Source organism: Carassius gibelio, chromosome B23, assembly GCF_023724105.1.
Source record: "Carassius gibelio isolate Cgi1373 ecotype wild population from Czech Republic chromosome B23, carGib1.2-hapl.c, whole genome shotgun sequence".
Taxonomy (NCBI): domain Eukaryota; kingdom Metazoa; phylum Chordata; class Actinopteri; order Cypriniformes; family Cyprinidae; genus Carassius; species Carassius gibelio.
The window spans coordinates 23,358,465-23,383,210 of NC_068418.1; the positions used below are offsets into that span (position 1 = coordinate 23,358,465).

At 35.0% G+C, this 24,746-nt stretch overlaps 1 protein-coding gene across 2 annotated transcripts in view; it reads right to left on the reverse strand.

Moving 5' to 3' along the window:
- Nucleotides 1–646: 646 nt before the first annotated feature.
- mical1 (microtubule associated monooxygenase, calponin and LIM domain containing 1) overlaps nt 647–24,746 on the reverse strand; it is a 31,556-nt gene continuing 7,456 nt past the window's right edge. For both annotated transcript variants that reach the window (XM_052594092.1, XM_052594091.1), the window contains exons 2-24: nt 22,608–22,902; nt 22,306–22,513; nt 21,364–21,471; nt 21,155–21,250; nt 20,295–20,450; nt 19,807–19,907; nt 19,019–19,276; nt 18,712–18,827; nt 17,908–18,034; nt 17,730–17,808; nt 17,349–17,496; nt 16,603–16,799; nt 13,900–13,991; nt 13,478–13,558; nt 12,638–12,830; nt 11,766–11,836; nt 8,183–8,930; nt 6,810–6,925; nt 6,191–6,298; nt 5,679–5,772; nt 4,392–4,479; nt 3,972–4,045; nt 647–3,041 (exon numbers count right to left, since the gene is read on the reverse strand). In XM_052594092.1, coding sequence (XP_052450052.1) covers nt 2,842–3,041; nt 3,972–4,045; nt 4,392–4,479; nt 5,679–5,772; nt 6,191–6,298; nt 6,810–6,925; nt 8,183–8,930; nt 11,766–11,836; nt 12,638–12,830; nt 13,478–13,558; nt 13,900–13,991; nt 16,603–16,799; nt 17,349–17,496; nt 17,730–17,808; nt 17,908–18,034; nt 18,712–18,827; nt 19,019–19,276; nt 19,807–19,907; nt 20,295–20,450; nt 21,155–21,250; nt 21,364–21,471; nt 22,306–22,513; nt 22,608–22,868 — 3,720 coding nt within the window. In that variant the 5' untranslated portion in view covers nt 22,869–22,902 and the 3' untranslated portion in view covers nt 647–2,841. The remainder of the gene's footprint in view (nt 3,042–3,971; nt 4,046–4,391; nt 4,480–5,678; nt 5,773–6,190; nt 6,299–6,809; nt 6,926–8,182; nt 8,931–11,765; nt 11,837–12,637; nt 12,831–13,477; nt 13,559–13,899; nt 13,992–16,602; nt 16,800–17,348; nt 17,497–17,729; nt 17,809–17,907; nt 18,035–18,711; nt 18,828–19,018; nt 19,277–19,806; nt 19,908–20,294; nt 20,451–21,154; nt 21,251–21,363; nt 21,472–22,305; nt 22,514–22,607; nt 22,903–24,746) is intronic.

Below are 24,746 nucleotides of genomic sequence, written 5' to 3' on the forward strand. Positions count from 1 at the left end.
GTGTAATTAATTATTGACTAATGAATATGCCAGCATATTGCTCTCTTTAAGAATTATGAGAATCTTAGCTACATAGCAAAAAATAAAGACTTTAGATGACATGAAACTGGTCAAAAGTCTATCATAAGTGCCAAAACACTGGGGTAGTGTGATCCCCTCATTGAGAGTGTTGTCTGTTATGTCCCCACCAACATCAAAATCAAACCTTGTCCTTGTCCCACTGGATCCACTGATGAAGGAGGCCCTCTAGTGGCGTGATGGACCTTTAAAAAAAAGACAACACTTGAAATTCCAGACTCGAGCAAAAATGGCAATGACAGAAAATGGCATTTTATGAGACAGCAATGTAGTTAAGTCTCCATTTCGGCATTAAGTCTATCCATTAGCAGACAAATGCTACAGTATGTGCAGAATTGCTTACTAACATCCAACCCTTACTATTTCTACAGTACAGCATGCACACTGTATACTATACTATACATACAAGTGTGTCGAGGTCATGTGAAAACATTGTAGCTTACTTCTGCTTGAAAGATGTTATAATGTTTCACAAACTCAGCCATGACGTCAATCCTCAAAATGGGTTTCTGATGTAAATCAAGAAATCAAGGCCGTTTCCACAGCGCTGAAACCAAACGCAGAAGAATAACAAAGTGCTAGATATTTTATTAACATATTGAGTGAATTACTGTCCCAATAGAAAAGAAACCTCTGCTGTGTATGTAATGTGTGTGTGTGTGTGTGTGTGTGTGTGTGTGTGTGTGTGTGTGAACATATTTAAAGAAAAAAAATACAATCAGGGAGCAAAAGCAAATAGCAAATATAACACCACTGTTCCCAAAACACGAGCACAAAACTCCTCTCTGACACTAATAACTCTCAGTGCTCAAAAATGATAATCACTTTATCAACACATACAAATAGCAAGCCATCATTTTCTGTGGGAATTTCATACAGCAAAGTAAAGTTCTTCGTGTCTCCCCAAATGAATTCATGAACGACACTGTACAAACACTTCTAAATAATGATACGCAAATGAGAAATATATAAATGGAAACCGGTCCAGGCAGATGTACCCCTGAGAGTCGCAACCATGATCATGCAGAAAAATATCAAAACCATGAATAATAATAATAATAATAATGTGTGGATTTCAGACAAAGTACAATCACTAACAAGAAAAAAATAAATACATAATTGCACAGTGCACAAAAGTTCTCTGTGATACTGAATCTCTTGCTGCAAAGCTGTAATATAGTCAATAATTATACAATGCAAGTGCTGTTTAAGACATGATACTGGCATCAGGCTACACCACTTCTGCCAAATACGACATCATAAATATGTAAATACCTTTATATAATATCTTTTAAATGAGGACGTTTTGTACGGAAGCTTGTTTCTGCCACAGAATAAAAAATAAAGGTTATCGCAACTTTTTATCTCGCAAGTCTGACTCTTACTCACAACTGCAAGTTTATATCTTGCAACTAAAAAAGTTAAACTTGCAATTCTGAATTTACATTTTACAAATTGAATTATGTGTTCGATTTTAATTAGAATTTAGAATTTAATTAGAATTCTGAGGGGAAAAAAAAGTAGCAATTTTTTTCCCTCCAAATAATTCCGACTTTTTTTTAATTATAATTCTGACTACATTTCACAAGTTTAATTGTGAATTTACATTTCAAAACAAAATGTTCAGAATTGTGAGATAAAGTCACATTTACATTTCCAAGCCGGACTTTTGTTTTTTTTTCTCAGAATTCTGAGTTTGAATCTAAATAAACAACAACAAAAAACATTTGTGTTTGTTTTTTCCCCCAACTACATCTTACAATTCAGATTTCTATATCTAGCAATTCAGAATTTTTATCTTGCACTTGCAAAAGTCAGAATTATGAGAGAAAAAAAAACTTACAATCAGCTTTTGAAAATTTTAAACTGTGTGTCAGAAATAAGCTTTAATAATTCTGATATCTAGAACATACATGACCTTGATAAACTCTTATAAAAGTGCGAGATGCGTGTCTAGTACACAAACATCGGTCTCAGTGAAGTCCGTGTGTTTGAGCGTGAGAGTCTGTGAGTTTGAAAGCCGTGTCCGGTCAGTGAAGGCAGGGACGGATGTACAGCTCCTCAACACTTTCTACAGTCTCCAGAGTTTCTGTATCCATTTAAATGAACATTTATGTTGGAGCGAGACCGTAGTTTCCAAATCTCCAGTGTCATAAATCTGTGTGCGCAGATGCGTTTAACTTTGGTTTTTTAAGAGCAGAAATGTACAATATGCATCTGTGCCTGCAAGTCATTGGGTTCGTTTATCTTGTGTGATAGAAGGAGTCTTTAAAGAGACAGTTCACCCAGAAATAAATATTGTGTCATCATTTATTCACCCTCTTGTCAATGCAGACCTGTATGACTGTCCTTCTTTCTTTCACCGAGTGCATTTGGACTTTCTTTCTATTTTCTATGCACTGTAAGTCACTTTGGATAAAAGTGTCTGTTAAATGCATAAATGTAAAATGACACAAAGTCATGGTTCACTGAAAATTGTAAGCACTGCAAAATTGGTAATGAGAAGCACTGATTTTTTGGCATTATTAAAACTAAACAAAGCTAAGCCTAATAAAACTTAAATCATGTGGCTTTTTTGTACTTTCATCATGTTTAATGGTGCTTTTTGTCCTGCTTGCTGCTTTTATTTTATTGAATGGAAAAGAGAACATATTGTTTTCCACAAAAGATGAAAAAGGTTTGTAAAGGCATGGGGGATGAGTAAATGATGAGCTTTATGGGGAACTACTCTGTTAAGGTGTTGTGGCATTCAGAAAGCGTGTCTCAGTCCCAGTGCACCTGGGATGCTGCGATTGAATGTCTCTTGGCCTCCAGCACGGAGCTCCCCAGCAGTTCATCATTGACTTCCTTCAGCCTCTTCTCCTCCAGGAAGGCCACCAGTGAATCCCTCATGTCCACCACGTCCAGCATCTCCTGCAGGACCCGGTTCTCATGTTCTCGCTGCTCGGGGGTTTTCTCTGAGTCTACATGCACAAGAACATCGCAAACACATTAATGCATGTGTGCATATGTTCACATAAATACAGAGAACAGCAAATGACTACTTTATTTAAATATCAATAACAGCATCATTTTAATTTGATCTTAATATTCACTTATATTTCAAACTATTTAAAATTACATAATTTAAAACGATTAAAAAAAATACAATTTTCCTCAATGTATTGGAGAAATTACAACAGCTAAACAACAATAATTTAGACTTTTATATTATTAAATTAATTAAAGGATTAGAAGTATGTCATATACTTTAAATATTTTATAAATTTAAACAATAAAAACATTTATTCCTGGCTTTTTGCTCATTGTTTTGAAGCATGTGCAACTGCTAAACAACAACAACAATACTGATTTATTATTGTATATTATTATTATTAAAAAACTATTCAATTTTTATATATATTTTTTAATATTTAATAATTCAAATATCTAATATTATATAAATTCATAAAATAAAAATGATTTGTTTTGGAACAACAACAACAACAACAACAACAACAACAACAACGATTTCTATTATTATTACTATTACTAATTATGCATTATGCTTTCATGACCTCATAATAATTGCCATGACTATTTAAATGACTCTTATATAAAGAAAACAATGTCCCTATTCAAATTATATTGTTAAAATCAATTAGAAATATTAGATTTTAACATGAATTGTATTACATTTATTTTTGTTAAATTTATTAGCTTTTTTATTTTGTGTTATTATTAGCAATAATAATACTAAATTATTAATAAGAATAAAACATCACTTTTAATTGACATTTTAATTTAACAATTATATAATTAATAATTTAATTTAATAATTAAATAACGACAAATGATATATCAACACTGTATGGTACTATTTAAAAACTGATTTCTCAGGTTTGATTTCCCACCATCCATTTCCATGTATTTCCGTAGCTCCATCTCTAACATGCTCTGTTTGTCTTCCAGCTCCAGCTGTCGAGACCTTTAAGACACAAAACAAGAGTCACACAAATATATTCTGCCGCTGTTAACACAGCCTGTAATTTAGTTTCTGCACAGAGGAACCAATTGTGCACAATATATGCTAAAAACATGCGAAGCGGTGGGTTAAATGAGGCCACTCGAAGCATTCATCTTAAGCATTAGCGCTCGTCAAAGACATGCAGAAGAGAGAGGTTGCCAGGGGCAACAAGATGATGAGCTGGCTTTCAGGGGGGCTTGAGGTTTTCTTCAACACATGCAGAAATAGATGATGCACTTGGGCTAATAACTGCTACTGAGCTCCTTGCTGCTAATTGCATTAATGCTGACACAGTGTTCAGACTTACGCCACCATGAGATCGGACTCCTCTGAGAGCAGATTGTTCTTCTCCTGGACCAGCTCTATCCACTGATCAATCGTTTCAGGGTCTGAACCTAAAACACACACACACACAGGTGTAACAAGATCTCTTTACTCTCAGTCGTCGCCACACTTTGACACCCTTCGGCTTCACTCAGCAAACCAATAGTGCATTCTGGGATGCTTACAAAACAGTACTGAAGGAGCTTCCATGCAGGGCACAAAAAAGCTTTTAATGGATTTTTTCCTCTGAAAAAATTCATATGCAATGAATAAAGAAATGTAAGCGTTAATTAAGTCACTTATTCTTGTATTAATATCTAATAAACTTTTTTTTTGTAAAAAGAACATTCATGTTCATTGAAAGCTTTATGTTTTTTTCATGTTGGAATGAAAAACTTAATCTCTCTCTTTCTATATATAAACATTTTATTAATTAATACAATTAAACACAAAAACATTTTGGCTTTTTTTTCTTCTTCGCTCATTGCATTGAAACTAGGGATATGCCGGTATAAAATCTTCATGTTTCATGTCTAATTGCTAATGCTTTTATCACCGTATTGCAATTTTGTCATAATACAGTTTAACAGGTTAAATACCTTTTTCTTATAACAAAAATAACTGAATATTTAAATACAATAAAGCAATACAGGAAAATATATCAAGTTAAATGTTGTACACAGATTAAAGCGCAAAATAACTATAAAGTTCTCACTTTACTAGAAGATCTCATTAGTTAACTATTAACATACACAATGAGCAATAGCTACATTTGCTACCAAAGTTATTAACCTTTGTTAAAAAATAGTCTTAGTTCATGTTAGCTCATTAAATAACACAGTTGCAACTTTCGATTTTAACAACGTGTTATTAAAAACACCTAAGATTGATGAATGTGCAGAAGAATTTTTCATTGGCAGTTTATATAATACTGAATTAACTAATGTTAACTAATGAAGCCCTAATGTAAAGAGTGAACGAACAATAAAGAATCAAAACACTTTCAAACAATTAATAATAATAATTGTTATTATTAGTACACATTAAGTTGTCATGAGTTTATTTTAATAGACTGATTTACTTTTTTGGACATTTTTCGCTTGCATATGAATTTCTTGAAATGTATATTTAATGGATCAGTGCTATGAGGGTTAACTAGTTTGAAGGGTTTCAGTGTGAATTTAGCGCACAGCCCGACTGCTGTTGAATATGATGAAGTGAAATCATTAGCAGTGACTGTGTTTTTCTGTAGATGGATGAGATGTCGTACCAGCCTCTCCTCTCAAAGCTCTCTCCAGCTCCACTCCTTTCTCCTCCAGCTCTTTAAAGGTCACTTCTATCTCATCCAGCCGCCTCTGAATCGTCTGTGGGGGCGGCACAACCAGGACACCACGACCAAACAAGAGTGAAAATCAGATACTTGATAGAAATGGATGCCGATGTTTCTTTTATTGGTAAAACGACAATAGTTAACATGAACAAACAATGAAAAGTAGTACTCCTAAGGCATTTCTTAATCTTAAGGACAACATTTGCTAATACTTCTTAAAATCAAAAGTTGTATCCATTAAATTTAATTTAATGGACATGAAAAAACACAAGCAATGAACAGTTGTACTTTAATGTTAATGATATGTAATGCATTAGTTAACGTTTACTATTGGGACGTAACTTTAAAGTGTTACCTATTATTTAACCTGCATATGTTTATTGCAGTTATGGGAAACAATCTACACGGTTCAGACTTCTTCTGTGGTCTTCGAGGAGTGTGATCTTGCTCACCTGAGCTTTGTGGAAGCGCTGGATTTCGCTCATCCTTGCTTTCCGCTCCAGAGTTTTCATCTTCTTTAGGTCGCGTTTCTCTGACTCAGAAATCTCAAAATCAGCCCCCTGAACACGAAAAAACACCCACAATCCAGAGTCAACAACCTCCTAGAGAGAAGCTTTTAATCAGTCTACCTGAAAACACGATCACATGATATATCGTTTTTTCCCACAAAAATAAATGCTTGATAGTTTGAAAATTTAAAAAATATATATATAAAATATTATTTGTTTTTTATTTTACAGTGAAATATTACAATATTAATGCTTCGTATTTTGCTTAATATCTGCATTTAATAATAATAATGTCACATTGATCAAATGTCACATAATCCCAAAATTTTTGGCCAAATTGTGCAAGTTTACAAACAAGCATAGCAAAGGTGGAAGGTTTCTCATTTTAAATCCCAATCCAAATTTTAATCAAATATTTTCCCAAAACATGCAGCCTTTGTTCATGAAATGCCATCACAATCAAGTTCTAATCTGGGCAGTCATGTTCAAGTATCACCAAAATAACTGCATATTCTTCTCGTTTGTAGATGTCATGCATAGAAATTTGGCCTTGAAAGCTCACCCGGCAATCTACATAATGGTCTTCTCCTTGAAGATCCTCTTCATCCTCCTCTTCCTCATCGTCAACACATTCTTCATTATCATATTCTGATACAAAATGATCTGTTTGAGATTGTCCTGATGAAAATCATAGCAAAATTAATCTTAACCTAGAGACGTTCAGTACTAAATTATATCTCTACACGTAATATTTTCAGTCTGGCTTCACTGACACTGAATGAGAACAAAACTTAAACATTATTACTGTCTTCTGTGGAGCTGCTTTATAGCTGAATTCAATTTGTTTCATAATTCATCAAACCTGTACAAAAAGGCGTCATAAACATGCTAAGTGAATAAATGCAAACAATGCAAAAAAAGCCAAACAGTTAGATTTAGGTCAATGGGTACCAGCTATTCTTCGCAATCTTCTTTTGCGTTCAACAGAAAAAAGAAACTCATACTAATTTGGAACAAGATTTAGTTGAGGATGAATAAATTATAACATCATCAAAGAATTACTCTTTTGATCAGTCTACCAGCTTTAATATTTAGACATAACATTATTTCTAATAATATTACAACAACAACAATAATAATCATTTATCACACTATCAGACATGTTGATAGATAATCACAAGATTTTTGTCCAAATTGTAAAGCATTACACAAAATGCTTTTATTTGATTTTATTGACACTATTGTCTTTATTTTTCAGAGCTGATTTACATCAGAATTTGAAGTTGTCTCATATTTAAAGTTAGCAATTTTAACAGAAATCTGAATGAAAACATGAATGCGATGAAAACATTCGACAAAGTTTTAAATCTGAAAGTGCGCCGTGTATAAAGTTACTCTCTCCCAAAAGAAAGAGTCTACTCTGAATCATTGAAATTATTCGTTTTTAAAACGAATCCCAAACAACAGCATATTGCACCCCACTTTGCGTTGGTCTGAACAAAAATGCTATTTCATTCTTTACCACTAGGTGCTGCTTTTGGAGCGGTAAAAATAGCGGTTTCACCGGTAACGCTAAACACAAAGCAGCACTGCGCTCTCAAAACCATTACAGGCATGATGAAATGGAAATGAAATAGACCAATCGAACCAATCACTGTAGATTAGCATCACGCAAAGGAGGGGCTTGGAAAAATGAATTGTTTAGCAAATCGTTTGGGATGTAAGGTAAAAAATAAATGCATATTATCAGACAATGAAAGTGTTTTTTGACCTTGCATGCATGTCAACCTGTTGTTGGGGACTCCCAAAACCAAAATATGAACTTTCCATTACCCATCATAGGGGTACTTTGACAGAAAGTCCTCTTTATTAACTATCTGAATTGGTTAAATCCTACCTTAATAAACCTGACTACCAAAAATGTTGACTCCTAACCTGATGGTGTGACTTTGAGGACGCTGAAGCGCTGATGCAGTCGAGGTGAAGACAGATTCCATGGGGAAAACTTGGAGCGCAGCTTTCCGTGTTGTGAGTGTGCGGAAGGTTGCGGTTCGCTCTTCCTTCTCATGCAGCGCTGGTTGCGTTGGTTGCGCAAGCTCATCCCGGTCGCGGTGCCTCCGCTCCAGTAGCCCTCCTCCTCGCCTCCTTCCTGCTGTTTGGAGGAAGAGGAGGTGGAGGCGGCAGAAGACGAGGCCGGAGTCTCAGAGTCTGAATCCTGGCTGAGCAGGTCGGATTTCTCCTCTTGACTCAGCTGAAGTTTTCGCAGTGAAGGTTTGGATCTGGATTCTGGAGTTTCCTGTTGGTTCTTCTCTGGTTCCTCGGGGGTATTTGAAAGTTGAGGCACCACGTTATGGACAGTGCGAGGTTTTGGGAGCGGAGCTCTGGACGGTCGAGGGGCCGGCACTGGAAGGGACGGACTGCTGTTATTTTGTTGGTTCTCGATGCCTGTGGTCTCTGGGTTGAGCTCTGGGGGTTTGTTCGATTCGGGAGAACTGGATGGCAGTTGGTCTTCTTTCTCTGTGGGAGTGAGACACTCAGTCGATTCTTCAAAGTCAGGGTCAACAGAGATCTTGTATGAGCCCTTCCGTCTAACAGAGACGTGTGGAGGTGGGGATGAAATCCTCACAGTTTCACCATCTTTCTCCTTGTCCTCCTCCTCATTAAGGCCATTTTTGATTTGATTCTAAAAAATATGTAAAACATAACATTATCTTGAAATTTTTGAACAGCCCTTTTTTGTGCAAATGCGTGAACTGTTACGCTGCAGAACAGTTTTGGACAGAAATGTGTCAAATTGCAATTCATATGTACAACTGTTCAAAAGTTTGCAGTCGGTATGACTTTCAAATATACTGAAAGACTCTTATGCTCATTAAAGACTGCATTTATTTGATCAAAAATACAATATAAACAGTGAAATTGTGAAATATTATTGCAGGTTAAAATTACTAATAAATCTAAACTAATAACTCCAATGGCATATACAGTTCAGTTTAAAACTAACTGTGAGACTTTTACTAAATTACTACTGACTGTAAAATGAAGAGATTATTCCAGTTGTGGCAATATATCAGTCAACCATTATTGCATGCGTAAAGCATTGCTCACAAAGACATTTCAAATCAAGCAGCTTTCTGTTGATCAATATGCATGACCATCTTTAATCAATTAAAAAAATTATGTTTTGCCCTCAAGCAAAACTCCTGGTTGCATGAACTCCGGTTGAAATGTCTCAATTTTAACAGTGAATTTTTGCAGAATAGCAGTTAATGTGAGTGCACTAAGAGTGCATTATTTATCGTCTACAATAATATCGTAATTGCGGTTTTAACGATGTGAGAACTGACATTATCAAGCGTGTGTACGCAAAAAACAAACAAAAACACATCTTGAGAGTCCAAAAGCATTCACTGCATGATGAAGCCTATTAGAATAGATTATAATTCAAGTTACGATAGCAAAAAATAACACTGTATGGGTTTTATATATGATTTGTAATAGTCAATATCCCAATAGTCAAGATTTGTAATAGTCAATAGCAAGAGTGCCGATTCTATACAAGACAGCAAAAAACAGTCGGGACAGTAACATCTCTCAGAGAAACACTGCGTATCATTATCACAAGTATTTAAATGAATACTTTTATTTTGCAAGGATTCTTTAAATTGATCAAGTGTGACAAAGACATAAATCACATGAATTTTGTTCTTCTGAACTTTCTATCAAAGAAACCTGAAAGAAATCTACTCATCTGTTTTCAACATAATACATGTTTTTTTTTTGAACAGCAAATCAGAATATTAAAATCATTTCTGAAGGATCATGTGACACTGAACACTGGAGTAATGATGCTGAAAATACAGATGTGCATCACAGAAATAAATTACATTTTAAAATACATTCAAGTAGAAAGCAGTTATTTTAAATTGTAAAAATATTTCAAAATGTTACTGTTTTTGCTGTACTTTGGATCAATTAAATGCAGGTTTGGTGAGCAGAAAAGACTTTAAAAAACATTACACATCTTATGGTTAAAAAAACTTTTGACTGGTAGTGTATAGCTATATAATATATTTAAACCCCCAGTTTTTTATATTATAATGATGAAAAAGTTGTTTAAATCACTGATTCAACGACTCGCTTATAAACCTACTTGTTTCAGTACTGGATGAATCAGCGTTTTTGAACGATTCTCTCGAATTAAAAATTCATTCATTGACAAACACATTTTTAAAACACTTGTCGCCACCTAGTGGTAAAACAATGCAATCGACACGAACATTATTTGAAGCGCAGTATACTTTCAAAAGGGGATTTGCTCTATTTCGCTGCCATATTGACATCAATGTTTGTATCTGAACTATAAACTTTATCCCAGTATTTCTGTGATAATATAAATGACTGTAAGACAGAAATATTACTGTGTAGTTGAAAAGACCGTTTGTGAAGATGTTTTTTTTTTTAACCAAACATGCTAACTGCTCTCTCTGTGTCAGCGGCAGTGTGAACACGGATTTGAATGATCTAGTCACTTGCTCTGTTTCTAAATAAATAAGGCATTTTGAAAGAATCGTTTGAATGACTGATTCAACGAATCACCTATTAAGACAGGGACTTGCTGCCACCTACTGGCGGTTTTAGTGTCATATTTATTTATCTATGACAGGCTTTAACCAGCCAATGTGCCTGCATTCAGCAAAATACTGTATAATTATCTTTATTGAAAAAATACCAAAATATCAAGATACTAATTTAATTTAAGCCAATGTAACACACTCCTAGACCGAACATAATAATGCATATTAAATACGTATAATGGGAAAGCAGACTTGCAAAGCATTGGCTTATCATTCTCATCTTCAGTTGTGCATTAGCATTATGTTGGTTTAAAATGAGTATTACTAAAACGGTTTGTCTTTAATTCATACAGTCTGCAAAAAACATCAGTAGCTCACAGAAAACTGCATCAGCTCTGAGGAATCTTATGACCAAACCACTAGGAATCCAATCCCACAAGCATTACACACACACACACACACACACACACACACACACACACACACACAGCACAATCTCAGCGTTAAACACCATTCTGCACACGAGCAGGAGCGGAAAGGAAATGTTTTTCCTGACGCAGCAGCTGACCCACATTAGTTCTCATCATATCATGTTGTTTCATAAGAAATATCTGAATATATCTTACTGAAGAAAAGACCATCTGTCTACCATATAATCATTTCATATTTAACAAAACTTACACAAATAAGAGCTTAACTTAACTCTAAGTTTGCACTATGATCACAAATAACACAGAGAAAAAACGTTATTACTTTCAAGTCCAAATAAATCAATTTCATATTTTTTTGCGCATATGAACTATAGAACTATTGCTTAACATTGAAAGTTATTATGCTCCAGACACTCTCAGAGCAATATCCTTCCCAGTATCCTCACACAAGAGATCTGACAGTAAATAGGAGGCAATCAAGCGTCTCATTAGCTCTGATGTGATTCATACCTGTGAGCCTCTGTGACCTTCATCACCCTCCTCTTCCTTGGCTGCTGAGTGCAGCTCACAGTAGAATCTCCCTGAAGACGAATCAAATTCAACATGTTCTGGACTCTTAATATCAAGGGCTGTAACACTGATGTACTGTACATGCTTTTTTTAGACATGGGGTAAATTATTGAACAAGCCCCATAAGCAGGAGCATTTAAGAAGATCTATTTTTGAAGCGCTGCATAGACGGATGATTGTAATTTACATGTGTTGTAATAAGAAGAACCTAATAAAACCGCATTCCACACTGTGCAAGTTATGAATAGCTTTAAAAACTTATGTAATAATTTATATAACATCAATATGTTTCCGTCCTTATGACAGCAGATGAGAGACAAGTGCGTGATAAATAATAAAATATAAAATTGCATTATGTAATATAAGAAATATAAAAAAATATCAATACTGAAATATTTATTATCATTTGGAAATTATGAAAAAATTATATACTGGATTAAGGCATACTTTTACTTACTGTTACTCCCTGATCTACAAAAATAAAATAAAAATTAATAAAATATTAATAAAACAAAAATAAAGTAAAACAAAAAATTATAATAAGGTTGACTAAAACGAAGTACAATAAAATAAAATAAAGCACAACGAAGTAAAATAAAATGAAGCACAATGAAGTAAAATAAAATTAAGTATAATAAGGTCAAATCAAATTATGTATAATGAAGCAAAATAAAATGAAGTATAAACAAATAAAATAATAATAAAAAGTATAAAGTATAAAGTATAAAGTATAAATTAAATTAAATTAAATTAAATTAAATTAAATTAAATTAAATTAAATTAAATTAAATTATTTGGTATCCCGGGCTTACCCATGTCGGAGTGGAAAGTGTACCCGCCCTGCCGTAGAGTGGAGCCGCACTGATAACAATTGAAGCAACTGCGATGGAAGAACTTGCCCTCAGCGCTTCCTTTCTCCAGCACGTACAGATGCTTGTTACAGAAATAACAGAGCTCACTGCTGGCCGCCTCTGATGAGGCCATGGGCACCACAGGCGCCGCAGCCTGGACAATTGGACAACGATTAGGATACTGCACATATAATTACTATAGAGCAATACATTATAAGAAATGACTTTTTTTTTTATTTGATTTGATTTTTTTACTAGGGAGCAATATTTCCCCCTGGAATGAATGTACTCTGGATATTTTTTATCTTAATAATTTACAAGGCATTTGAAATAAGAAAACATGAAACTCTCTTTGAGAACAATTATGATTTTTATCAGATCAAATCTGCCATTTTTCATCGAACTGCAGTTTAAATTGTTTTAAATGCTGGGAGCATTTTAAAAGACACATTAAATAAAATAAATTAAAAAAATAATTAATAAACATAAGCTTAAGCTTTTAATGTTTAAAAAACCATGAATATAAAAAAAATAATTACAAACTGGTATTTCTGTCTCAATATTTTAATATTAAAAGGCATTTTTGTCACTTTCAGAGGTTTTGTCATTTCTAATCCTGATCTGAGAGAATATTTAATCCTTTTAAGTCTGATACAGAACTAAGCCACTCATATCTATAGGTCTGTGCATCATTTCTCATGTTTAATCGTGGAAACAGCATCAGAATATCTGACAGGCGTAAACTGCATGACATTAGCACTAATGCACCGTTTGATTGAGAAACTAGATTGCACCACTTACTTTTTCCTCTTTCGCATTCTTCTCCTCCTCTTTCTCCTTCATCTTTTGCTGTCTTGGTCTTTTCTCTGATTCCAGTCGGTCCTGAGAGACACGGGTCACATGATCTTATTTACAGCTCAGGTTACATAATGTGGCGGCAGCAGATCGACAGAAATAAACAATGATTTCACTGTTATCCTGCACCACGAACACACAGCAAGCATCCATTTATTTAGTCCTCTCATCGCTCCTTTAACTTCCTCATTGTGGCGACAGCATGGGAGTAATTCTCTTTGGCAACAGCTGTGTGTAATGGGGGCGTTTAGTTGTGGTTGGTTACGACAGCGGTTGCAGATGGCTTTACTACACATGACCTTTGACAGTGCTACAATGTCAACAATCCAGGGTTTGTCTGACATGATAACAGGCAGGTGTTTGTGTACCTTGTGTCTTTGGAGAGAGTTGTGCTTGAGCTTGTTGAGGAACAGGATGGATGAGCAGGTTCTGGACAGCGAGAGGCTCTTGTTGGAGCACTCTGAGGAAGACAAGAGGAACAAAACCGTGAGATGCAAAGAAATGATACAAAATACAGTTAAAAATGTAAAAGTAAAAATGATTCAATATATTAGCAAACTATAAATAATGACCAAAAATAATTATAAAACAAAACATTATGTATAACCTGTCCAGAAATATGATCTATTATTTTAGCTTTTCGTATTGCAGCAAAACAAGAAACACTGTGTAATTCAACAACTCGCAATGGCATAACACACACACACACACATATATATATATATACACACAAACAAATAAATAAATACATTAAAATAAAATAGCTTAATCTCAAAAATATATTTTTGATATTACAATAAAAACAAATAAATATAAAAAACTAAAATATATTAATAAGCAATAATAAAATAAAAATAACAAAAAACTGTAAAAAGCATTGTATTTTACATGAAGTTCAAAAACGAAAAAAAAAAAGCAATAACAATTTAACACATTAAAAATAGTTAATAAATATATAAATACATTTTATATAAATAAAAATATTAATAAACAACAAAAAAATAAAAACTGTAAAAAAGCATTATATTTTGTGGTTTAAAAAAGAAATGTACAAAAAAATAGAAAAATAAAAAAACTGTAAAAAACCATTATATTTTACATGTAGTTTAAAAAAGAAATGTACAAATATTCTTAATTGTAATAATTAATAATTTAAAATAAATAAATTGTAAAATAAATGTAGTGCAAACATTGTGAATTGTAAATTAAACATGCTTAAAATGTCTTAAAATCCTGAATATCATTAACTACATCATACACACAAGAAAAGCGTCAATTATAATCTCTTTCATAATCCAGAACAACCTTACATAAACTGGCATCTTAAATGCAATTCGCTGGATCGCTTCAGCAATACATACTGTAAAAAAATTGATGCAGAGTCTAATAAAACAATACAATTAATTAACTTCCTACCCTTTAAACTGGAACAAACACGAGTCGTCACATTCAGTATGCGGTCTGCAGTGGCGTGTTAGAGCTGTATTGGATCCCACCCCCTTCCCCAGAATACACACATCCACAGCCTGTGTGAGTGACAGCTCAACCTGGAGCACATCTGTGTGAGACCCCCTCCCAAACACAGCATCCAACAACTGAACGCTCAATCCCCCTCCCTAAAGCCCCTCGAAGGGCTGCGACTCGTCTTCTGATGGCGTCTCAGAGCGCTGCGTGTCGAGGCTGGACTGAGATCCACTCCCACCCAATCGCCAGAAGCTGCTGATTTCTCCCCAGCTGAGTGCATTTGCTGCCGCAGCCGCTGCTGTCAGACTACAGACTACAGCAGAAAACTGCCCATTCACAGCAGTGCATTCTGGGAAGGGGTCTTAAAGAGACAGCAGACCTGATTTCAAATGGTGATGATGATGCCATTATGTGTGCTAAGACATTCATCAGCCTGCTTCTCTTACAGTAAATGCTCTGAAAATGACTTTTATTCTCTGAATTTTCAAACAGCTCAAATATAAATGAATAAGTGTAGGATTAATCTGGTCAAATGTTACATTGTTCTTTGTATTGTTGTAAAATACCTTATGAAAAACAACAATATATATATATATATATATATATATATATATATATATATATATATATTTTTTTTTTTTTTTTTTTTTTTTTTTTATGTATAGCGCAGTAATGGAGGCAGAAACATATGAAAGATAGGATGGAACAAGACAGGCTATTAATAATCTTTCATTGTGCAAAAGTATTATAATATGAAAGGCTCAATATAGGGCTAAGTGCTAATGTGCATGGTACATATATGCATTTTGCAAAAAGGATCAGCCTGCAATAGTATATACATTTCAAAATAAGAGTCCCAGTGTTTTTTTTGGGCTTGTTTAGAATTAAAAGTCACACCTTCTTTTTCTCTTTGACATTATTCATATTTTGGTTACTTACACAATTCATTGTATTGAATTTAATTTCCATTTTAATCGTAGTAAACTATTTCTGGCTGGAATAGGAAGAAAAGACTAAGAACTTTTTTTTTGACATACATTATTCAATATATTGATTGTGTCCCATTCACTGAGAGAGAAACTTATGACCATTTACATGCTGTAATTTTGCATAATTTACAATCCATATTGTAATGGATAATATTAGTAGGTACTTAAATGTAGTAGTAGCCCTATGCAATTTAAATTAATTTTAATAAATTTAAATATTGTTAAAAATGACACATTATTTGTTATTTGTCACATGTAGTAGACCACTTGAGGATTTTTCAAGTCAATTTCCACCGCTGTATATTTCATACCCGTGGGAAGCCTGAGATAATACATTGCTGACTTATTTAACACGATAACAGCTATTTATTTATAATCGTTACTACAAAAATAAAAAAAATAAAAAATTGCAGTGTGAACTATGTCAGTATGCAAAGGTTTTGCAGTCATAAAAGTAATTGTAAAATACAGATACTGGAAAACCCTTTAAAAAAGATATTCAGACTTAAACTGAATAAGCAACATAAATACAACCAGTAACTTGCATTATATATTTCAGACAATCTGTAAAAGTGTATTTCAAAGTTATAAAAGTCATCCAGAAACAGTCTTAATTACCTGCTGGTGTGTGTTTCTCTGTGAGAGCGCTGCGTATCTGTGTGAGGTAGACCACCATAGACAGCTGGTCGATTTTCCCACAGGTGGTCATTTCCCTGGCACCCATGACCGGAGGGATCCCAAACTCTCTCTCCATCAGGTCAAAGGCCAACTTATTGTTCGCGGTGATGTTATATACATCTAGACAAGACATGTTACTGCAAGAGAGGACAAAATGCATATCATTTGCATAATGCTGCAGGTATCTCTCGCTCTCCATCCACCTTAAAGTTTGGGGTTAGTAAGATTTGTAATGTTTTTGAAAGAAGTATTTTCTCTCTCACCAAGGCTGTGTTTATTTGTAAAATCACACACAGTAAAAACAGTAATAATGTGAAATATATTTTACAAATTGAAATGCATGTTTTCTTTTTGAATGGATTTTAAAATATAATGTATTCCAGTGATAGTGAAGCTGAATTTTCAGCAGCCATTGCTCCAAACTGTGGGGTCCAGGTGATTTTTGTTTTTTTTCAGGAGTCTATGATTAACTGAAATTTCCAAAAAGCTGCATTTGTTCGACTGCATTGTTTTAATAGTCACTTTTGATCAATGTAACACATCCTTTCTGAATTAGAAAGTATGAATTTATTTAAAAAAATCGTATTGTATATGTATCTAGCAAGAACTTTTCACAGCAAAACTAAGCTCTGCATGTTTAATCAGACACTAATATTCTTGTTCTCTGTTGGTTAAGGTGATCTTACATGAGTTCGGGTCTGAAGTTGTGGATCAGAGCGCAGAGAGCCATCCCGGACCTCCAGGACTCGCTCAGGTCTTTCACCTTCACATGTTTGTACCCCGCTGTGTTCTTCTGACACCAGGACAGCAGATCCTCCAGACGCCTGATAGAGTCTAAACACAAATTCAGTTCAGCACTTCACTGTAAAGTCTGAGTCTGTTCATTTTTTGAGATGTTAGCATGATATATAATCATAATATATTAACAGATATATATCATATTATTGAAAACAATATTGATAAAAGTGGCTGTTATATTTAACACACAGTCATGCATATATACACAATTATAAATATAGTAAGTATGCATACAGTTAGTTAAGGTGTGACTGTCGTATGGGACTTACCTTTTTTAGTTTTAGTTTTCATTATGGATTTCGTCGGTGTGTTGACTTTACTGTCCTCTATTTCATATAGACGCTTGATCTTTAAATTGAACACAAAAAGTCGTGATTAAAAACTCTTTCATTACCAGTTACAGTATTTCAGGCAGCTTTTGCATGCGTGTAAGTGTGCGTGTTTGACCTGCATGGGTTTGATAGAGGCCAGGTTGACATTAGGGTAACGTGTGGATGGATCGATGCTGTAGGCGGCGTAGTTCTTGCTGGTGTTTTCTGGAGTCGTTTGAGAGAGTAACTGATACACACTCTCCCTGTAAGAGATACGCACAGCATCAAGCACTACTGAATGTTCATATTTAAAAAATATAACTTTTCCAAAGTGTAAAGTGCAGCATCAACAGTTTCAGTTTTAGACCTGCTCAGATTTCGTTATTGCGTTGGACCGATCGGAATTAAGAGCAAAGGTCTGTTTAAATGCCGACGGGAGCTGCGTGCGATTTACAATCGTTTTTTCCTAGTTGTAGTGATGTTCACACTCGCGTGATGCCTTTTGAAAACCTTAGGCCGGTGACACACTGGCATATTGCACCTGTCAAACATAGTCTATTTTGCTGTTAATACTGTTGACGGTGTCCTTTATCAGTGGGCTTTATATTTATGCTCAACATGAAGTATAGATATTGTTGTCATGAAGACAAGAGCCTGGTCTGTCGGCGTTCTCCCTCTATGTCACCTACAGCAGCAGCAGCGCGCCAGCGCCGCGTCAGGCACGATTCTGGTGTGTAAAAACACAGAAAACGCGAGGCAGCAGAAACGCACACTCATGCCACGCAGCCAGTGTGTTGCCGGCCTTCAGCTGCAGTGCGGGATATGTGCTGAACGCGGAGACTACCGCCACCGTGCACCGTACCGAAAGCCCTGTACCGAAATGGTCCGGTACGAATACAAGTACCGTTACACCCTTACTATAAATGGTGTAAAATTGTACCTCTCCGCCAAAACCTCCAGGGGTGGCACACCTTTTCCCCAACTCCTGACCATCCACGCCGTGTCAAACGCAGCAAGGAAACCACGAGCAATGCCGGTACCCAGAGGCCAAAACGGCTGCAGAAGAATAAATAAAATAAAATAAAATAAACATAAAATAACTGTACTGTTTAAACAGTGTTGACAATAAAATTCTTATTTTCCATAGAATGATCACACAACATTTTTTTATTATTGCTCAGAATGAAAAATATATTTCTGAAATAGCATAATGTCATAATCAGCCACTCTGTGTACTCATAACACACCTCTACTAGAGAGTCTCCCACCAGCGCGATGAGCAGTCTCTTCCCTTTCCTCTCCTTCACCAGAGAGGCGTTCTCTGCCCTGTGCATGCAGGTGAAGTCAAACACGGCCACGTCCGGATGGCCCGCTTGGTTCTTCACGAACTCCAGGTCCGGCAGCATGTGATGTGTGGAGAAGTCAGCGGCCTCGTATGCGTACTTCTGCAGGGCGTCCTGGTTGATGTTTGCAGGAGCGAGAAGCTGATCGACACCAAAAAAGTCCTGAGAACAAGAAGCAAGAAAGGTTTAATGCTAGTCTTGTTGTTCCAGCATCGGCTCTTCAGCAGCAATATTCGAATGATTTCTGAAGGATCATGTGACACTTAGGGCTGGAGTAGTGATGCTGGAAATTCAGCTTTGCATCACAGGAATTAATTACATTTTACAATATTTTTACATAAAGAACAGCTACTTTAACCAGTAACAATAATCCACAGTATTAATTGTTTATTAAATTTGTACTCCCTTTGAGCTAAAATATATGGGTTGCATTTCTAAGAGAACACAAATAGCAACTGCCTGCAGTTATTCCAGTGAGAATACAGTGACAAAAGAGGACAAGAATAGCCGTGAGGATTGATAAATGTGTTTGTAAGTGAAAATGTGAGCTGGAAACCGGTTGAAACATGCCTGAAGTATCACCTTTGCTGATAAAATCATCTCTTTTCAAGCATTTCTAGCCTCTTTTCAGTCTTTATACAAGCGATTCTCAAAGCTTCAGGTCTTTGAATGTGCTTCACTGTGTGTCGTACCTGCTTTATCACTCCTTTTTTTAACAAGCTTCCCTTTTTTGCGGTCATCACAAAATAGTGAGTATCATCTTTGTAGTAGACAATGTTCTCAAGATCAACACCTGGAAAACATGATAAACGACAGGTGTGTGGGTTTACTTCTTATATTTTGGAGACAAAACTGGGTAACACTTTATTTTAAGGTGTCCTTGTTACACATCACATGTACTTACTATTATAATAACAATTAATTATGCATAATTAGATGCGAGTAACACTTAGCCAACTCTAATCCTAACCCTATAGTAAGTGCATGAGTGAATTAACATTACTCAGCAATTAAATGTATGATTACACTGTAAAAGGACACCTTAAAATAAAGTGTAACCCACAACTGTTTTTAATTGATAGCTAAATTTAACAAAAAGGTAAAAATGGTTGTTAAATATTTGTTATTTCTAAATGTAACCAGTCTAGACTCTATGGTATATTCTCAGTGAGATCTGTACCGATCTCAGACTGGAGCGCCTGGAAGAATTGCTGGTTGTATATTCGGGCGACGCCGCTGATCTCCTGCACCTGAGCTTCTTGTTTTGTGTGCCGGTTCACGAAGTTTGCAGTGATACCGATGGCTAACTTTCCCCTGAGCTCCTTTATCTTAAAACCTGAAAAAAACATTAAGAAAACAACAGTGAGAAAGTGTCAATAAAATAAAAAAGTTAAAAAAAGAAAGATTTAAATACCTGTAAAAATATTATCAAAAATAATAAAAGTATTTAGTACAAAGTGACTGGGATAAGGTAGGTTTTACAAAATATAAATATATTTTAATTACATTTAATTAAAAATAAAATAAAATAAAAATAATTTTGCACAAATTGACCTGAATAAGGATAGATTTTATAAAGAAAGAAAAAAATTCTACAAAATAAAGTTAAATAAAATGTGTTCGATAAACTCTCCTTATAAATAACTACAAAAAAATTGTACAAAGTGACTTGGATAAGGAGGGTTTTTATAACATAATAATTAATCAAGATAAAGTTTGATTAAAAATAATGCAAAGTGACTTGGATAAGGATAGTTTTTAAGAACAAAAATAATTGTTTTTGTTTACTTTTTTTATTCTACAGAATAAAGTGAAATAAAATTAGTTTTATAAACTCACCTTATAAATGAATAAATAATTAAATGAAACAAAAAAGTGACTTGAATAAGGAGGGTTTTACAAAATAAAAATAATTCATTTTTAAGATAAAATTGTATTTAATAATAAAATCAAATAATAATAAAATACTCAAAGCTTTTAGTACAAAGTGTCAAAGTGAATTTGATGGAATCCACTCGTCTGTGTAATTGGTTTATTTACCATCCGGCACATATCTTCCCCCTCCAGCTGAAATAAAAACATCAAACTCAAAAGCAGCAGCTGCATGGGACGCGGGAGAAACCTGTGCCCTCCATCCTAAGGGAAAAGAGGGAAGAGAGAAAGAGATATGAGACTAAAAGGACAAATGTTATGTCTATCTACACGACTGCCGTCGTTCAATGTCCTGTGAAAACTAAAGCGGTTTGTACCTGTGGATCCTGATGGTTCCTGCAGACCTTCAAAGGTCACACCTGTGTGCACCTCAACCCCCAAAATCAGGGCCAGTTTCAACAGAATCAACTGCAGCTGACGGATACCTGGAGAAACACAGACCTCATTACTATAGCTCAGGTTTAAGTTATACTTCAGAAGAAAACATCTTCTTGAAATTTCACTTTGACTATATTAACTTTCTTAATAGACCTTCCTGGTAAACAATTCATTAGTGTACACTATTCTAAACAAAAGTTTTCATAATCTTTCATCAAATGTAATAACTTGCCCTGCCTCTAAAGCAGATTCCCTGTAGGCAAGGAAACATATTAACCAAAAATATCATATTTGAATAATTCACAATCCAAACATATCTTGCCAGATTTTTTTTCTGCACGTTTAATGACATTTCACTCAGAAATACACTTTGAGGTCAGAAAGTAAATTAAAACTTTCCATTGATCAAAATGACAGTAAATACATTTATAATGTTACAAATGATTTTTTTCTTTAAATAAACACTGTTCTTTTAAACTTTTTAAATCAAAGAATGCAGGGGGAAAAATTATCACATTTTTTCACAAATATTAAGCAGCACAACATGTTTTAACATCAAAAATAATCAGCATATTAAAGTGATTTCTGAATGAAATTTCAGCACGGCATCACAAGAATAAATTACATTCTACAAAATAATCAAACAGAGAAGAGTCATTTGATATTGTAATAATATTTCAATTTTGACTGTATTTTTTAACAAACAAATGCAGCCTTGGTGAGCATAAGAAACTTCTTTCAAACATATATTTATGTCAGATATTCTCAAATCCTTGGGTCTTTTAATTAAATTTGGAAGCACAATTTGTCGTCCACATTGACTAATTAATTTGCTAAACTAACACAACAACAAAAACCCAGCAAAACATAGAGATGCTCACTTATGTGATGAATGGATCCGCTGCAGAATCTGCCATAGAATTTCTTCGCACCGAGGTTGAGAAGGTCTCGAATGGTGTAAAGCCACAGATGCAGGACGTTATTCCTTGTGAAGGACGATCTTTTTTCCAGAACAACTACCTGAGCACCTAGTAGAGCCAATTCGATGGCTGTCCTGAGACCACATGGACCCGCACCCAACACTAAACACTAACACACAGAGAGAGAAAAAGGCTTACATTTCCCAGCATCAAACAACTTTATACATGGAAATATCAAACCCTTCTCGGGTCATTTATTGCACCTTGTTTTGTTGACATGCTTTGCCCTGTTCATAGTCCCGATGGGTGCCTCTCTTGTCGATCTTCTGCCAGAGGTCTTTGGCTTTCCAGTAGTTGAGTCTGTCCTTCAGCTTGCTGTAGAAGTGCTTGTAGTCCCTGGGCTCGAGCTCCAGGTGGCGGCAGAGTTCAGTGAAGTTCTGCTGTGTCTCTTTACACGTCTGCGCCTGGACAAAGCGCTCAAACAGAGCGTGGCTGGGATCCACAGAGTCAGCCTCTTTGACCATTGTGATGAGAGAGGCCTGGAGCCTGCTAGATGAGCTGCGGAGACAAGAGAGAGCCTTTACAGAGAAATCTCAAACAACAAGTCAACTCTGACATAAAAGGTTAATAAACCGCCTCTGAACATTCATTTTGATGAGTGACTCTACAAGGAGGAAAGACATATCTCAAATATCTCAGTGATCAGAATCACAATTCCATATTTTAAGATGCTTTATTAGATAAAAGCGTTTGCTAAATGAATAAAATGTAAAAGTAAATGTTATTTCCAGCAGCAAATATCCCTATAAGCTTACACTGAAGGTGCCACCTGAGTCATATCTAGAAACCACAATATCATACAGACAGACGGGGGGATGTGATCTAACATCTTCTGAAAATACCCGAGCAATAAAAACACCTTGGCAACTAAAATGCAACACCATGGTCACCACCTAACATACAAAAGGAGTATTGCATGAAAAAGCAACACCTATGTTTTTTTCTTTCGAAATGAAGACATGTCTTAGCTGATATAATCCAGTATAACTGATTGTTCACTTGAACTAAAACGGATAAGCTAATGGGAAATTAACTGATTGATTTTCAGTCATAATTTGTATCGAGAAGCATTTTTCTTCTGCATTTTAATTTGTTTGAATTGCTTTCGGTCACGACTACTCTTCTGCAACTGTTCATTTATAATATAAAATGTATGCATCTACAGGGTTTCTGAGAGTTTTCTGAAGACCTTTTCATGACCGAGTAAAGATAATTTAAGGAATAAATGAAAGGGAACATAATATGTTCTCTAAATGTAAATGTGGATGTATCAGAAAATTATTTGTATTACCAACCCTTCAAAGTTTGGAGAAAAAAAAAAAAGTGTGCATTCACAGCTGTGTTAACTCAGAGAGGTAGAGTTACTCTATCATTATTTGCATGTGCTTTTAAATGTTTCATTCATGCTTTTTCTGAGCGCTGCATACACCCGAAGCACGTGCGCTAAAGCCTGTCAAATAGCGACTGATTATTGAACTAAGTTATCTTATGTGCTAATGCTGTCAAAACACACAAGGTTAGATGTAGACTTAAGTTGGTTAGGTCTAAAAAGAAAGTAAAGAGAAAACTGTATACGTGCCTGTAGATGTGTGCAGGTCTTAAAGGGACAGTAGGCCTATTAAACATGCAGCCTACTGCCATTACTGTCAAGGGATAGATCACCCTAAAATTTCATTTCTGTCATTATTTACCATATTTTCCGGACTATAACTCGCACTTTTTTTCATAGTTTGGCTGGTCCTGCGACTTATAGTCAGGTGTGACTTATTTATCAAACCAATTTGACATGAACCAAGAGAAATGAACTAAGAGACATGAACCAAGAGAAAACATTTCCGTCTACAGCCGCGAGAGGGCGCTCAATGCTGCTCAGCGTAGACTACAGGAGCACTGAGCAGCATAGAGCGCCCTCTCATGGGCTGGAGATGGTAATGTTTTCTCTTGGTTCTAAATAAATGCGACTTATAGTCCAGTGCAACTTATATATGTTTTTTTCCTCGTCATGACGTATTTTTGGACTGATGCGACTTATACTCAGGTGCGACTTATAGTCCGAAAAATACGGTACACATTTGTCATGTTGTCCCAAACCTGTATTCATTTGTTTCTTGTGCTGAACACAAAAGAATATATTTTGAAGAGTGTGGGTAACCAAACAGTTGCTGGTCCACATTGAATTTGATAGAACAAAAAATATTCTGGAAGTCAATGTGAACCAGCAACTGATTGGTTTTCCACGTTCCTCAAAATAGCATTTATGTTCATTAGAAGGAAGAAACTAATTTAGCTTTAAAACCACTTTTGAGTGAGTAAATGGTGGTATAAAAATAAAACACTATGAC